At 40.7% G+C, this 14,518-nt stretch overlaps 1 protein-coding gene across 4 annotated transcripts in view; it reads right to left on the reverse strand.

Moving 5' to 3' along the window:
* The window catches only part of NFIA (nuclear factor I A), a 439,446-nt gene that overhangs the window by 36,222 nt on the left and 388,706 nt on the right, over positions 1-14,518 (reverse strand). For 2 of the 4 annotated variants that reach the window (XM_084852356.1, XM_084852357.1), the window contains exon 10: positions 8,198-8,289. The exons of 1 other annotated variant lie outside the window; for it this stretch is intronic. In XM_084852356.1, the coding sequence (XP_084708482.1) occupies positions 8,198-8,289 (92 nt within the window). Of the gene's footprint in view, positions 1-7,904; positions 8,290-14,518 lie in introns of those variants that run through there. One more of the 4 variants, XM_084852354.1, reaches the window with a different exon arrangement.

The following is a 14,518-nucleotide window of genomic DNA, read 5'->3' on the forward strand; positions in this document are numbered from 1 at the left end:
TCTTTTTTTATAGAGTGTTGCTTGAAGAGTCTGGCAGCAAAAAAGCAACATTTTGTGATGTTTGGAATAAAGAGAACATTTCAATTTTGAATTTTCATGCTGGAATTTTTAAAATCTTCAAATAGAGCAAATACCACATTTATATTTGATATACTGTAGAAAATTGGGCAAAAAGGAAATATAAGGTATGCTCTAAAGCCCAGGAGAACCAGTGTTGTGTAGCAATTAGAATGTTGGACTAGGATGGGGGACACCTGGGTTCAAGTCCCTGCCTGGCCATGAAGCTCACTGGTTTTTGATTTTGGGCCAGTAACTGACCTTCAACCTAACCTACCTCACAGGGTTGTTGAGAAGATAAAATAGAGAGGAGAAGGTTCATGTGATATCCTGCCTTGGAAGAAAAGGTGGGATATAAATGTAACAAATGAATAGATAAGATAGAAACTAAAATTCTTTGCAGGTTTTCTACTAACTCAAAATGTCAGAAATTCAGCTTTCTAATAACAATATATTCAGATCTTTAAACATTCTGCAAACGTGTAAGGCTACAGTTTTGATCTAGAGAATACAAGACATGAACACAAAGATCACCAACTATATTTGCAATTACAACTATCTTTAAATCCTGATATAACTGCCATTTATTGATAAATTAATAAACAATAAATTACAACATTTCCCCAATAGTATTCATTTTCGATAGTCTTGAATAAACTATACCAAAGCCATTTAGTCAATAGAAATGTGCACCATTATAAATGATGCTATCATTTTCATATTTTTGTTAATTTCAAGTTCCTTGGGATGGTTACTATTAGTGTTCAAACATTTAGCTTCTTTCTCTGAAGGAAAATTTACAATAAATTGTTAGGACTGGACCAACTGAAATCCAGTCTCCACTCATCAACAATAACAAAAAGATGAAAATAATAGCATCCTAAGCAAACTGACCTGGAATTAAATCAATGGGAAATTAATGGGACTTACTTCTGTATAAACAGAACTGAATTCAATGGGACTTAGTTCTTACTTCTAAGTAAGCATGCACAGGTTTGCTGAAGTACTGTATTACTGTGTAAAGGACCGTGGCTTTCAAGAGCTTTTAAAAAAATAACTCTCTACATTAATATAGTTTCTAAGGCCAGAAAAGAAATATTACGGTTTAAATGTAAAGCTTTTCTTGCACATCTGTTAAATAAGAGGTACTTCAAGGGAGGCTGAAGAGTGGAAAAGCAGACATGCAGCTGCTTTCTGCTGCTTATCCAATAGAAACAGGCCCTGAAGAGTTAAATACTCTCTGAGTTGTTGGTGTACTTTCTGTGACCTTGTTCAGTGCAGTGAGGGCTTGAAATCCAACAAAGTTTAACCAGTTCTACTTGCATAGCTATAAAGGAGAACCCTAAGAAAGCAGACAGTGCTCTCACAGTCAGAGTCCTGGAAAATATCAATTTCATTACTGAGGGCAAGTTCACACGGTTTGTGAACATGGTACAACTTGTCATTTTTTGTGTGATGAGCGGCGGCTACTGTGTCATTACTTGCTTGCTTGCTTGCGGAAAGCCTTTTCTCTAACTAGCAATTCTTACCTGTTACATCAGCTCATCACAAGCTGAGGGCATAATAAGGAAGAACGGTCCATCTGTGGCAGCAGATCAGTGATAACACCTTCACACAAACAAACTATCCCTAATGCAGGGGTGCACAGCCCTTCCAGCATGGCCCGTGGAACCATGGGCACTCCACCCAGAGATCGGAGATAAAGGCAGAATTTCCATGGTTAGCTCTAGTGCTGGCAAGGCAAACCTCGCTTTCAGCTCAGATAATCCGAAATTAGCGTGACATTTCCCTTGCTTGATATATATGTGGGGGAGTGGAATGTGTGTGCATGTGTATGTTGTGGAGGTGGGGTAGAACTAGGGATGTATGGACTGTGTAAAATCCGCTCCATCTGCGTTTTGCGGATTGTCAGGTGCCTTTCGTTACGTCATCTGCCCACAGACGGATGCGAATATCTTTTTTGGTCAGGCGGAAAAATTAGGGATGTACGAAACAACTTCCCTGTTTCGTTTCGTACATCCGCGGTGGGGGGGGACGCGCTCCGTCCCTCCCCCAAAATCATCGACGGCCAGCTCCGCTCTGCGGCGACCCCACGGAGCCACCGGCCGGGGCAGCCTGCAGTGATATCCGGCCGCTGCTGGGCTGCACAGGGATGCAAAGGGCAGCGGCTGTAGCCGCCGCCATTTGCGTCCCCTTTTTTTTGCCATGATAGGCTACGTAAATATTTACGTAGCCTATCACGGCAAAAAAAAAAAGGGAATGCAAATGGCGGCGGCTATGGCAGCCGCCATTCGCGTTCCCTTTTTTGCTGTGATAGGCTATGTAAATATTTACGTAGCCTATCACGGCAAAAAAAAGGGAACGCAAATGGCAGCTGCTGTAGCTGCGATGGCTGTGATAGGCTATTACATAGCCTATCACAGCTAAAATGGTGAAACGAATGGCGGCCGCACATGCGGCCGCCATTCGCAGAGCAGCGCAAACGGCAGCAGGTGAATGCTCCGTTTCATGCGCCTTTCGCGGGGTGAGGGGGCGGGGGCTTCGTTCCGTCATGGTTTTCGGGGGACCGAATGCGCTGGCATTCGGCCTCACCAAGATCTGTGGTGGAATTCTCCACCATCCCTAGGAAAAATACAGAAATAATTACATAAATATTTACATTAAGTATTTACATAACTTACCTCAGTATGTAACATTTAGTGTATTGTCCCCCATTCCATTCAACATTTCCTAGCAGAAACTTACGTATTTTTCTATGGATTTATATGCGTACATTTTGGGAAAGTAAAAAAATTATCTTAAAGTCCATGGACTCCCTGTGGCCTAAGGGGGTTGCTCCGCAGCGGATTCCGCAGGTCGGATTCTTAGAAATCCGAGCTCATTTTAATCCATCTTGAATTTCTCCAGCATCCCTAGGTGGAGCAATGTATGTATGTTTATGTGTGGGGGAGGAAGTATACGTGTGTGTGTGTGTGTGTGTGTTTGAGAGAGAGAGAGAAGAGTGTGTGCATGTGTGTATGGGAACTGTCTGTATGTGTGTATGTGTCCACTGGGTGTATGTGCTATGCATATCTGCACACTCATGTCCGCTCCCAGCCTACCATCTACCATCAGATGAAGCCCTTGGGGCCAGAAAGGTTGTGCACCCCTACCCTAATGGCTACAATTTCTACCATGGAAAGTCATAGACTCAGAGTCATTAACTGATTTGAGAATACATGGTAAGGTCCACAATTAGGCCCATTTCCCTGCAAGCAAACAGTTTTTTGCAGCTGACATACAGCTGCAAATAATTTGTTCCATCTTCCAATTTGTTCATGTAGAGAAGTTTCTATTATAGTTCTGATAACGTTCACCAGATCTGCCAACTGAAAAAAGGGAGGCGGGGATGTTCTGCAGTGATGTTGTGAAAATCACCACAACTGAACTGTGATCTGTTTTACACAAGCAATTGAGCTAAGCAACACTTCAAATGAATGCACATCTAAGCCTTAGACATAAGTTCTATTCAGGTGTTGTTTTTTCATGTGATTAACATTGCATGGAGAGAGGAACACAGTTAAATTCTGTCATAAATCCTCATGCTAAATTATTATTTTTGAAATTATAATTACCAGATGAAACCAAATAATACTTCTTGTTCTTGACCTTTAAAACAGTGTACTATAACCATGAAAATGTTCTAAATAAAGCTACAGTTGTCCTATATGTAAGTTTCTCTTGTTAATTTTTCCTTCCCTCATGATTATGAGTTATTTAGTACAGCCGTAATATTTGTTCAACATCTGGCTTAAATTAGCTTGTAACCAAACTGCCAGCAATTATTTTTTTAAGTGAAATCTGAAATGGTCTGGAAAAAGCACATTCAGAAAGTGTCCTGGTCTAAGAGGGATAAAACTTTTTTTTGGTCAAGCTTCTGATTCAAGTATAAAAATGTCTGATTAGGGCTGGGTTATCCCAACATCACTTGAGGTCAAAATAGTGTTGGCTGAATTCAAGATGCCCTTGGTGGTTTTTCACTTTTATGTGACATTTGACACTAGAAACCAAATCTTTAAGGGCATTTCCTTAACCTTCTCGGTATCTTTGATGCAACTTTGTGTTCTATTAGCCAAGCAGAGATTCATATCCCAATTCATATCCCATAAATTTATTTTCTCCCACCTGTAGAAGTAAGATGTGTTCCAAATTTTCCCTTCAGTTCCTTATCAAAGTTTTCAGTGTTTCTGAATCATTTCATGTTCTGTATACACATAAATATGTTATACCAAGCAATCCCATGAGAGGGAAATGAAAATTCAAGTAGTGTTTACTTCAAAGCAATCTCAGGGAATGGTGGAGAGGAGGAATGATCCCAAACTTTATTTACCACTGACTTCTGAATTAGGGTCAAGTTAGATTTGACATTTGTCTTGTAGTTGTCCCAAGCATGCAGCCTTAAAAAAAAAAAAGCACGCTCAGGGGGCTTGAACCAGATCTGAACCCTGACATGAGGGGCAGGGGTGGGATTAAAGAGATTTTAATTCTTTGACCCCACTATGGCCCAAATCTGTATTGGGCACTATGCAGCTGCTATTTGGGTGGGGCGGAAGTTCCCTCTAGCTCCAATGGGAGCTTTTTCCTCGTACAAAAAGCAGACATGGTTGTCCCTGATTCAGAGCCACAGTAGGGGTCAAAGGATTAAAGACCCCTACTCCTCATGCCAGAGTCCCAATCTAGATTGGGTCTCCTGCACTGGGTATTTTTAAAGCCTTCATGTTAGAGCTAACTATGTGACAAATGTTACAAATAGTTTGGCCCTGAGTTCCACCACTCAAGAAAGACATTATGGAATAACTGAAGATAGGTCTCTTAAAATATACTAGTATTGCTTTCCCCTATAAAACAAAACAAAACAAAACAAAACAAAACAAAAAGGTATCTCTCTCTCTCTCTCTCTCTCTCTCTTTAGCAAAGGAAGACAAAATACAGAAGAGAACCTTATAAAACTCAATGGCACATCCATACCTTGAAAATTATGTGCAGTTCTAGTTGTCCTACCCCAGACAAGGAATAATGTTGAAAGATGCAGGAAATGGCTCCAAGTATAGTCCAAAAGCACATGACACAATTATACTGTTGAAGCTAAAAGGTTCTTACCCTAAGCACTGCCTAGATGAAGTAGAAGCCATATGTATCCCACATGAGCATTATCAGGCGTATGCTCAAAAATATATTTGAAAAAAGCTTAAAAGTTGTATGTTTGGGGTTGCACACTTTAGCTCACAAAAGAAACTTCTAAGGGAAACATGGTAGAAATATATTAGCAGCATGAATTGTGTAGATGAGAGAATGGTTCATTTTGTTCAGAAGCTTTAGGCTTCTGTGAAATACTTTACTATTTACATTAAATAAATTTCAGTATGGCCAACCAGTTGTGTGAAGAGATCCACACACCTAGCTAACTGTATTCAAAATGGAAAGGAAGCCTGATACCAAGTCCCATCCTGTAAGATATTTATTATTTCTTTATTTGAGGTATTTTTATGCCATGCTTCAGCCAAAAGGGCTCCTGCAGCAGCTTACACATAACCAACTAAACAAGATAGGCACATTGGGATGTGTAGCTGCTTTATAATGTGACCTGTCTGATTCCATACAGTGGCCAAACATTATTCTTTTATGGGCAAGAATAGAAAATATCACAAACCACTCTTCAGGAGGGCTGTGTGTATAAAGAGTTGTTTGTGGTGTTTAACAGCAGCTACAACATAGATACTTGGTCTGATACTTGGTTTTCTCTGCAGTGGAGAACTCATGAATCTTAGTCAAGCCCTGTCTCAGGGTTGTAGCTGAGCCCATAGAGTCCAAAAGCAGCTCTGATTCTGAGGAGGAGAATTCAATTCGTGGGGGAGGAACTCTCTCAGACTTCAGAGGTGCAGCTGGAGGTGGAGGCCACCCCCCACTCACATCCCTTGGAGCGACAGTGAACCAGGTGTGGAAAGGGAGGGACAACCTGAGCTTTTTGACGCGAGGCGCAGATGCAGGCACAAGTGAGAGACTGCAGGGGCCAAGCTTCGGCGCTCAGCCCGATTGGCTCGACATCAACAGCTGTGCCCAGAAGCATCACAGGAGAGGGGGAGATCTTCCCCTCCCACTCCTTAAGTTCAGAGAGTTGCCGCGTTTTTCCCAAATGGAGATCAACTGACGTCCTAACCCTTAGAAACCCCTAGATGGCTGTTCCTTTGTAGTTCCTCTGAGTCTCAAGCAATTAGCATCTGTATGCCTCATTAGGATAAATGGAATTACAGCCTTGGAAAGCAGCCCTTTTGTCTGAGTATTGATTCTGGCTATTGGAGAAGTCAGTGGGCAACAGGGGCATCCTGACACACTGTAGAACTTCTGTCTTACCCTAGACCCTTTGCTCTATTTCCTCTAGTGCATTCTTGATTCACTGTCAAGGTCAACATCACTTTCTTACATAATGAAGCCTTTAGCAAATGCTGTCTGAGTATCACCTGCCCCAACTGACTGGAGGTGCTGGAACAACCTTGCAATCCAATCTTAAGCATATTTAATCATAAATCAGTTGTATTGATTTGAACTTATTTCTAAAGCAAGTGGGCCTAAGGTTAAAGTCTTAGACTATTTTTCACAAGCCTTTAGAGTATTGTTGTGTCCCTAACTATGAGGGTTATTTTTAAAAAATGTAAATATGGCTAAAATAGCATATTATGCAGGAAGCAGCTATTTCTTAATGCCATCATAAAGAAATGTGGCTATTAATTTAAATGATCTGGTAAATGTGCATCTTTGTGATCCTATGAAATTCAGTTGCCAATTGCCATGTCTACCAAAGAGAAGAATCATACAATCATACAATAGTAGGATTGGAGGGGGCCTATAGGACCATCGAGTCCAACCCCCTGCTCAATGCAGGAATCTAAGTCAAAGCATCCCTGGCAGATGGCTGTCCAGCTTCACCTTGAATGCCTCCAGTGTGAGAGAGCCACTACCTCCCTAGATAATTGGTTCCATTGCTGTACTGCTCTAACAGTCAGGAAGTTTTTCCTGATGTTCAGCTGGAATCTGGCTTCCTGTAGCTTGAGCCCATTATTCTGTTTCCTGCACTCTGGGATGATTGAGAAGAGATCTTGGCCTTTCTCTCTGTGACAACCCTTCAAGTACTTGAAGAGCGCTATCTTATCTCCACTCAGTCTTCTCTTCTCAAGCCCAGTTCTTTCAGTCTCTCCTCTTAGCACTTTGTTTCCAGTCCCCTGATCAGAAGAATGGGACCAAGACTCTCCTCCTGAAGGTACGTGTGGGCATAAAGCAATGGGCACAGTATTTCTTACATTCAGTGTTTGAACATGCATAATGCTGTGTCCACGTGATGCCAATGTAGAGAATGGAAGATTAAAAATATAGTTTGCATTTCCTTTGTTAAAGTCGTCATTATCTTTACTTGATATAGAAGACTTTGAAAAAAGCAGGCTGCAGAGCAGGGGCAGGGAACCTTTTTGGGCCATGGGCATATCTGGCAATTTGAGAAACTGTCCTGGGCACCACTACTAAATGGCTGCCATGGGAGGCATGCCTAGTCACAAAGGACAAGTAATCTTTCTAAAAGACTGCGTACAAGTCAGAGGTGGGGTCTGAGTCCCAGCACACTAAACAACTCCTTTGAACCCAGTTTTCAGAACCCACAGAAACCTACTATTTCACAGCAATCCCAGCTGCCAGTAAAAAAATGTGCTAATTGAAAAAAAAAGTTGGAGGGGTAAGGCACCTTGGTGGGCACTGAGAAAGGTGTCTGGGGGTGCATTGGTGCCTGTGGGTACTATGTTACCTAACCCTGCGGTAGAGGAAATAAGTGTGTGTGTGTGTGTGTGTGTGTGAGAGAGAGAGAGAGAGAGAGAATGAACAGCATTAAACCTGATGAGATATATTTTTATCCAAATTATGGAGGAAGCACTGTTGTCACAAGTGCTTCCCCAAACAAAATCAAACAGACAAATATTGGAACTGACATTTCACTGTTACTTAGACCATGAGGATGAACTGGTGGAGAGATGCAAGTCACTTGCCAAAGCAACACTAAAGTACACCAAAGAGTAAACAAGCAGCATGACATACAGAGCAGAAGTTGAAAGCTTCCCACCTGTGTCTGTTGAGGGATATTTACAAAGCTTGGATCCCGTGGTCCAACACTGACGAATCGGTTTGCAGGGGAGGTGCTGGGTGTCGAGTAGGCTGTGAAGGGAAGGGACACATGCGTTCAGGAAGCAGCACTAGATCACAGACAAACAACACCAAAAACAACACTGATCTCAGAGCCACCTAAACAAATGTTGAACACAGAAATGAGGTCATGTTGTAAGGGTCAAGAATATGACTTGGGACAACTGGAATTTGAATGATGGAGATATAAATATGGACATAATTAGGCAATAGGTTTTCTTCTCAATAAAAACTGAGATGATGTCATATATCTGGAGTAAGGCAGACCAAGTTCATTGAAACTACTTTTGTCTTTGAGACAGGTCATTTAGAAAAACAATTCACAAGCAATAAGCTCTGGGCCTGCAATCCTGCACCCCACTCATTCTCAAGAACAAAGATACTATATTCAGTAGTGCTTTAAATGGATTCACATGCATTTTAGTGCAATCAGTTCTTTATTCCATATCAGAATTCAAGCTCCATGTCACATGACTGAAGAAATCCTGAATCATTTTTATTATGGGGTTGATATAGTAAAGTGATCAATGAACAGAATGTAATGAAGTGCAGATGCATGTGGTAGGTGAAAATTTATATAAATCAGCTGGCATTTATATAACACTATTGACCATGATGACTTGTGGCTTCTCTGTTGCTAATGACTGAGGAGGAGGAAGCCACACACGTTCCATGAGCTCCATTTATTATAGCAGGAGATCTGGAGTATGATCATAAAAGTGCTGTACCATAAAATAAACCAGATTCCTTCTAAATTGGATTCGTTGCACTAGGCAGAGCAAATCCTAATTCTTTTTGTTTTCTCTCGTGTTAGTTTCAACAGAGAGAAAATGCCTATGTTAGTCCCAGGCTGGCATAGTAGAAGGGGTTGATTGGGGGACCTCTCAGGGGAATAATGGGGCTTTGGAGCCAGTGGATCTAAGGCTGCCTCTGGGCTGTCCCTGCCTTGTCCCTGGAACACCTTATTCTGGACCTACCACCAGTAGATATATGCTGGTGGAGGGACATTTCTGTCCCAGGCTAACCCTTCAGCCAGTGGATCTAGGGGTTAGGATTGCTCTGTAAATAAGGTTTTTATTTTTTATCAGCATTTCTTTACTGCTGTTTTTCAGACCTTCACATTCAAACCTTCAATGTGTTTTTAAGTAAAACTCTACTGTACATTTTCTACACACATCATTCACCAAATGAAGTATTCAACAAGAACAAGTTTGTGTATGATATTGCTCAGTGTAATTACAAAGTGGTAATGTGATATACACAACACATTCATAAACTGTGAAAAAACAAACAGATATCGTTAACTCCCAAAGAAGTAGAAAAGAATTTAAAAGAAGCAAAATCCTCCACTCTATGAAGATTGGAGCCTTAATTGTTATGCCAGTTTCTTACTAATAGAATTACTGATATCAGTGAGATGATCCCTACTCTCCCCAAAGAGGTGGACTAAGCCTCACAGATGGCTAGTTAAGTAATACAAAGATGCAGCGTGGTTAAGCTGCCAATACACAGTAGTTGGGGAACTGCCATGAGTTTGTGCGAGGTTTTCGTCAAAGTACTACTAGACAGATGGCCAACTGTTAATGTCCCATTAAACAATAAATTTCAGTAGAATTACACTTTTAAAAAGCATGACCACAAGAATTAAGACACACATGGTTTTCTATAAAAGTTGTGGTGTGTGCACGATACCAATACTAGCTCCCACAACTCATCACAATGCAACTTCCTATATTCCAATGTCTACAGCAGGGCTTGGGAAATTACAGCTCTCCAGATGTTGTTGGACTCAAACTCCCATCATTCCTGACTACTGGCTATGAGGCAGAGTTAAAGAACATCTTGAGGGCCACTGGTTCCCTATTGCTAGTCTACATGCTAAGAGATCTGTGTGAATCTGCCCAGCATCAGAAAAACAACCTTCCTTCCCGCAGCTGCTGGAGTAGGAGATGGCAAAGTGGCATCCATTACTACATACTACTGGAATACAGTATTATAGTATCTCCTATACAGTTCTGCTGAGGCTCATCATTTGACTACCACTAACTGCAAAACGGCCTCTTGTAATGGCACATCACAAGTTAGTAGACCTGGGATAGGCAACTCCCTCCAATTTATTTATTTATTACATTTCTGTACTGCCCCATAACTGAAGCTGTCTTACTTGCAGTGCTCAAATGCTCTTTACTATTCTTGGTTGGCAAGGGGTTTATGAATTCCTAACCGCAGGATCTGTAAGGCATGTTTTAATATATATTAACAAATATTTACTACCTAGTTTCACGTATAGGAATAAGTTATTTATTTGTTTGTTTGTTTGTTTACTTATTTATTTCTATGCCGCCCGATAGCTGAAGCTCTCTGGGTGGTTCACAAAAATTAAAACCACAGAGTGCAGCATAAAACAATATAAAATATGAACGCTTAAAACCACAATATAACAGTACAACCAAAATAAAACCCAGCAGCAATGCAGATTTAAAATACAGATTTAAAACACCAGAGCTAAAAGATTAGGAAGCTAAAATGCTAAAATACTGGGAGAATAAAAAGGTCTTCACCTGGCGCCAGAAGGAGAACAACGTAGGCACCAGGTGAACTTCTCTAGGGATCTCAGCCTGGGGGGGGGGGGCACAGCAGAAAAGGCCCTCTTTCTGGTAGCCACCCACCTCACTTGCTTTGGCGGGGGCTCCCAGAGAAGGACCCCTGAGGATGATCTTAGGGTCCAGGAAGGCACATATGGGATGAGGCGATCCTTCAGATAACCTGGCTCCAAGCTGTTTAGGGCTTTGAATGTTAATACCAGCACTTTGAATCAGCCTCGAAATGGACTGGCAGCCAGTGCAGCTGGAGAAGTACTGATGTAATGTGATCTCGTTGGCCAGTCCCTGTTAACAATCTTGCTGCCCTGTTTTGGACAGTTAACATAGCAAGTTTCAAAGTCTACTCTTAATTTTTTTCCTTTTTTAACTAATTCTTAATCCATCTATTTCCTAATGCAGTCAACAGCCATATATATATATATATATATATATATATATATATATATATATATATTGTGTGTGTGTGTCTATCTATCTATCTATCTATCTATCTATCTATCTATCTATCTATCTTCATTCTCAATCACATTAGACTCTTCATCAAGAAAACATAAATGGAGAGTGAGCAGTTCAGATAATACATTCCTAATAAAGTAATTTGTTTAGCAGCAATTTACTTGAACACCCATTCAGTCTGAACTGAACAGACATTGCACTTGGACAGCAAAATCACATAGTTTCTGAAGGCTAACTAGCTCATGGTGATTAGACCAGCAGAAATAAAAACAACATACAGAAGGAAAAGTTAGACACTCTAATATCCTACTGGTGAATCTCATGGCAAGTCACTATTGTCACAGTGGCTCGTATGCCATTCAGGAAATTTATAAATCAGTAAGTAATTACTTCTCCAGCAAAGGAGATCGTTACCTTGTCGTGGTGCTGGAGCTTGAGCACCTCAATGATGCCATGAGCTAAACCATGAAGGGACACCCAAGACAGGAAGGTCATGGCAGAGAGGTCAGACTAAATACGATCCCTGGGGAAGGTAACAGCAACCCACCCCAGTATTCTTGCTGTGAAAACTTAATGGATCAGTACAACCAGAGATATGTCGGTATACCATCGGAAGATGGGACTCCCAGGTCGGAAGATGATCAAAATGCTACTGGGGAGGAACAGAGGATAAGTTCAACTAGCCCCAGATGTGATGACGCAGCTAGCTCAAAGCCGAAAGGACGGCTAGTGGCCGACGGTGCTGGTGGTGAACGATGAATCCAATGTTCCAAAGATCAACATACCATAGGAACCTGAAATGTAAGATCTATGAGCCAGGGCAAATTGGATGTGGTTACTGGGGAGATGTCAAGATTAAATATAGACATTTTGGGTGTCAGTGAACTGAAATGGACTGGAATGGGCCACTTCACATCAGATGACCACCAGATCTACTACTGTGGACAAGAGGACCACAGAAGAAATGGAGTAGCCTTCATAATTAATAATGAAGTGGCTAAAGCAGTGCTTGGATACAATCCAAAAATGATAGAACACAATTCGAATTCAGGGTAAGCTATTTAACATCACAGTGATCCAAATATACGCCCCAACCACAGATGCTGAAGAAGCAGAAGTAGATCAGTTCTATGAGGATCTGCAGCACCTACTGGATAATATGCCAAAAAGAAATGTTAGTTTCATTACAGGAGACTGGAATGCTAAGGTGGGTAGTCAAACGACTCCTGGAATAACAGGCAAGCATGGTCTGGGAGAACAAAATGAAGTGGGACATAGGCTGATAGAATTTTGTCAAGACAACTCACTGTGCATAACAAACACTCTCTTCCAACAACCTAAAAGGTGACTTTACACATGGACTTCACCAGATAATCGACACCAAAATTAGATTGACTACATCCTTTGTAGCCAAAGGTGGCAGTCATCTATACACTCAGTAAAAACAAGACCTGGAGCTCACTGTAGTTCAGATCACGAACTTCTTATTGCACAATTTAGAATCAGACTAAAGAGAATAGGGAAGACCCACAGATCAGTTAGATATGAGTTCACTAATATTCCTAATGAATATGCAGTGGAGGTAAAGAATAGATTTAAGGGACTTGATTTAGTAGATAGGGTCCCGGAAGAACTATGGACAGAAGTTCGCAACATTGTTCAGGAGGCGGCAACAAAGAACATCCCAAAGAAAAAGAAAAACAAGAAGGCAAGATGGCTGCCTGCTGAGATGCTGGAAGTAGCCCAAGAGATGGCATCTCTTGATAAACCATCCCAGGTAGCAGGGCTAGGAAGGAACTCCCCCTGAGGCCTTCTAGAGCTGTTACCTATCAGAATTGACAATACTACGCTAGGAATTCTAACTCAATATAAAGAAAGGTGAGAGCCACATGCAACTCCAGTATGAATTATTTTTTTAATTTTCTGTGGCATGAAGGGTAGTCTTAAAATTCCTTACTTTCCTGAAAGAGTTATTACTCTCAAAGAAATGTAGAGTCAACAAGGATGACTGCTGGCAAAGCAGAATTCCAGGCAGCAGTAATATAATACACTGTGCAGTTTTTTATTCACAAGAAGCAAGATATGTACAAATGCATAATATGAATAGTTACACTATTCCGATATGACTGGTGCTAACGTTTAAACCCCTTCAAACACTTTTACTAAAATGCAAACAAGAAAACTTGACAGAACATATCTGAAATACAATAATTTCGGACTGGAGCAACACTTTCTACCATAAAGCATGCTGCAAACATTAGAAAATAGGCTTGTGCCAGCAAAGTGCTTTAAGAACCAAATGCTACATAAAGGAAATGAAAGATAGCAGACAAGCAGGGTGTCTCTGGTAGGAACTCTGGTCTCAGAATCTGCCACCAAAGCCAGCAGATCTATCTGCTCACATGATTTTAATGTTACTCTTCCACATGATACACCTATTTGTGGCACACTATTCACTTTGTCAAACATTAATTTACTATGGGTTTGTGGTTATGAGATGTTCCTATTTTCAGGTTCCAGGAAAAATGTGGAGGTGCTTGTGCTTTGGATTCCAAGAGCTGCTCAAGTATGGCATTTGGTATGGACTACAGAATTCACCATTATGAGAAACTCAGGTTTATTTATTGATTTATTAAAGTTTAGGGTAGAAGAAGGGTGTGGAGGAAGCTTTGGAAATCTGCTTGATGAAATTTAAAAGCAAGAAGGGGAGCTAATGAGGATTACAAGTAGTGGGATTTCAGGGCTTTGCATAGTTTCTTGCTTCACTGGTCAGGACAAACAGAACAAAATGATCAACCAAATGAAAATATGCTTAATTATGTGAGTCACAGAATATAACTTTTCGTCATGCATAATTTGGGTTTTCTTGATTCAGTACTTTTATTTTGTTTTATATTTTTTATGCAAGGGTGTGGATGTCACTATTCTTTCTCTTTTTTAGCACAATGTAATTTACAAAGCACAAAGCACTTAGCAGCATAATCTTGTTAACAGCTTTACACATATAGTTGGGCATGGGCAGGTACAATCATATTTAAAACAGATATCATGTAGCCAGAATTCACCTACAAAATCTTCCAGCTAGATAAACTTTTGTAACTCTCATCTTCTTGATGCTTATCTTAATTTAAAACATTCTCTTTAAACCTAACTATTGTTAGTATATTATTTACACCGCTCAG

The sequence above is a fragment of the Heloderma suspectum genome, chromosome 4, assembly GCF_057233095.1.
Source record: "Heloderma suspectum isolate Gila_16-S chromosome 4, 16-S_ref, whole genome shotgun sequence".
Lineage (NCBI taxonomy): Eukaryota > Metazoa > Chordata > Lepidosauria > Squamata > Helodermatidae > Heloderma > Heloderma suspectum.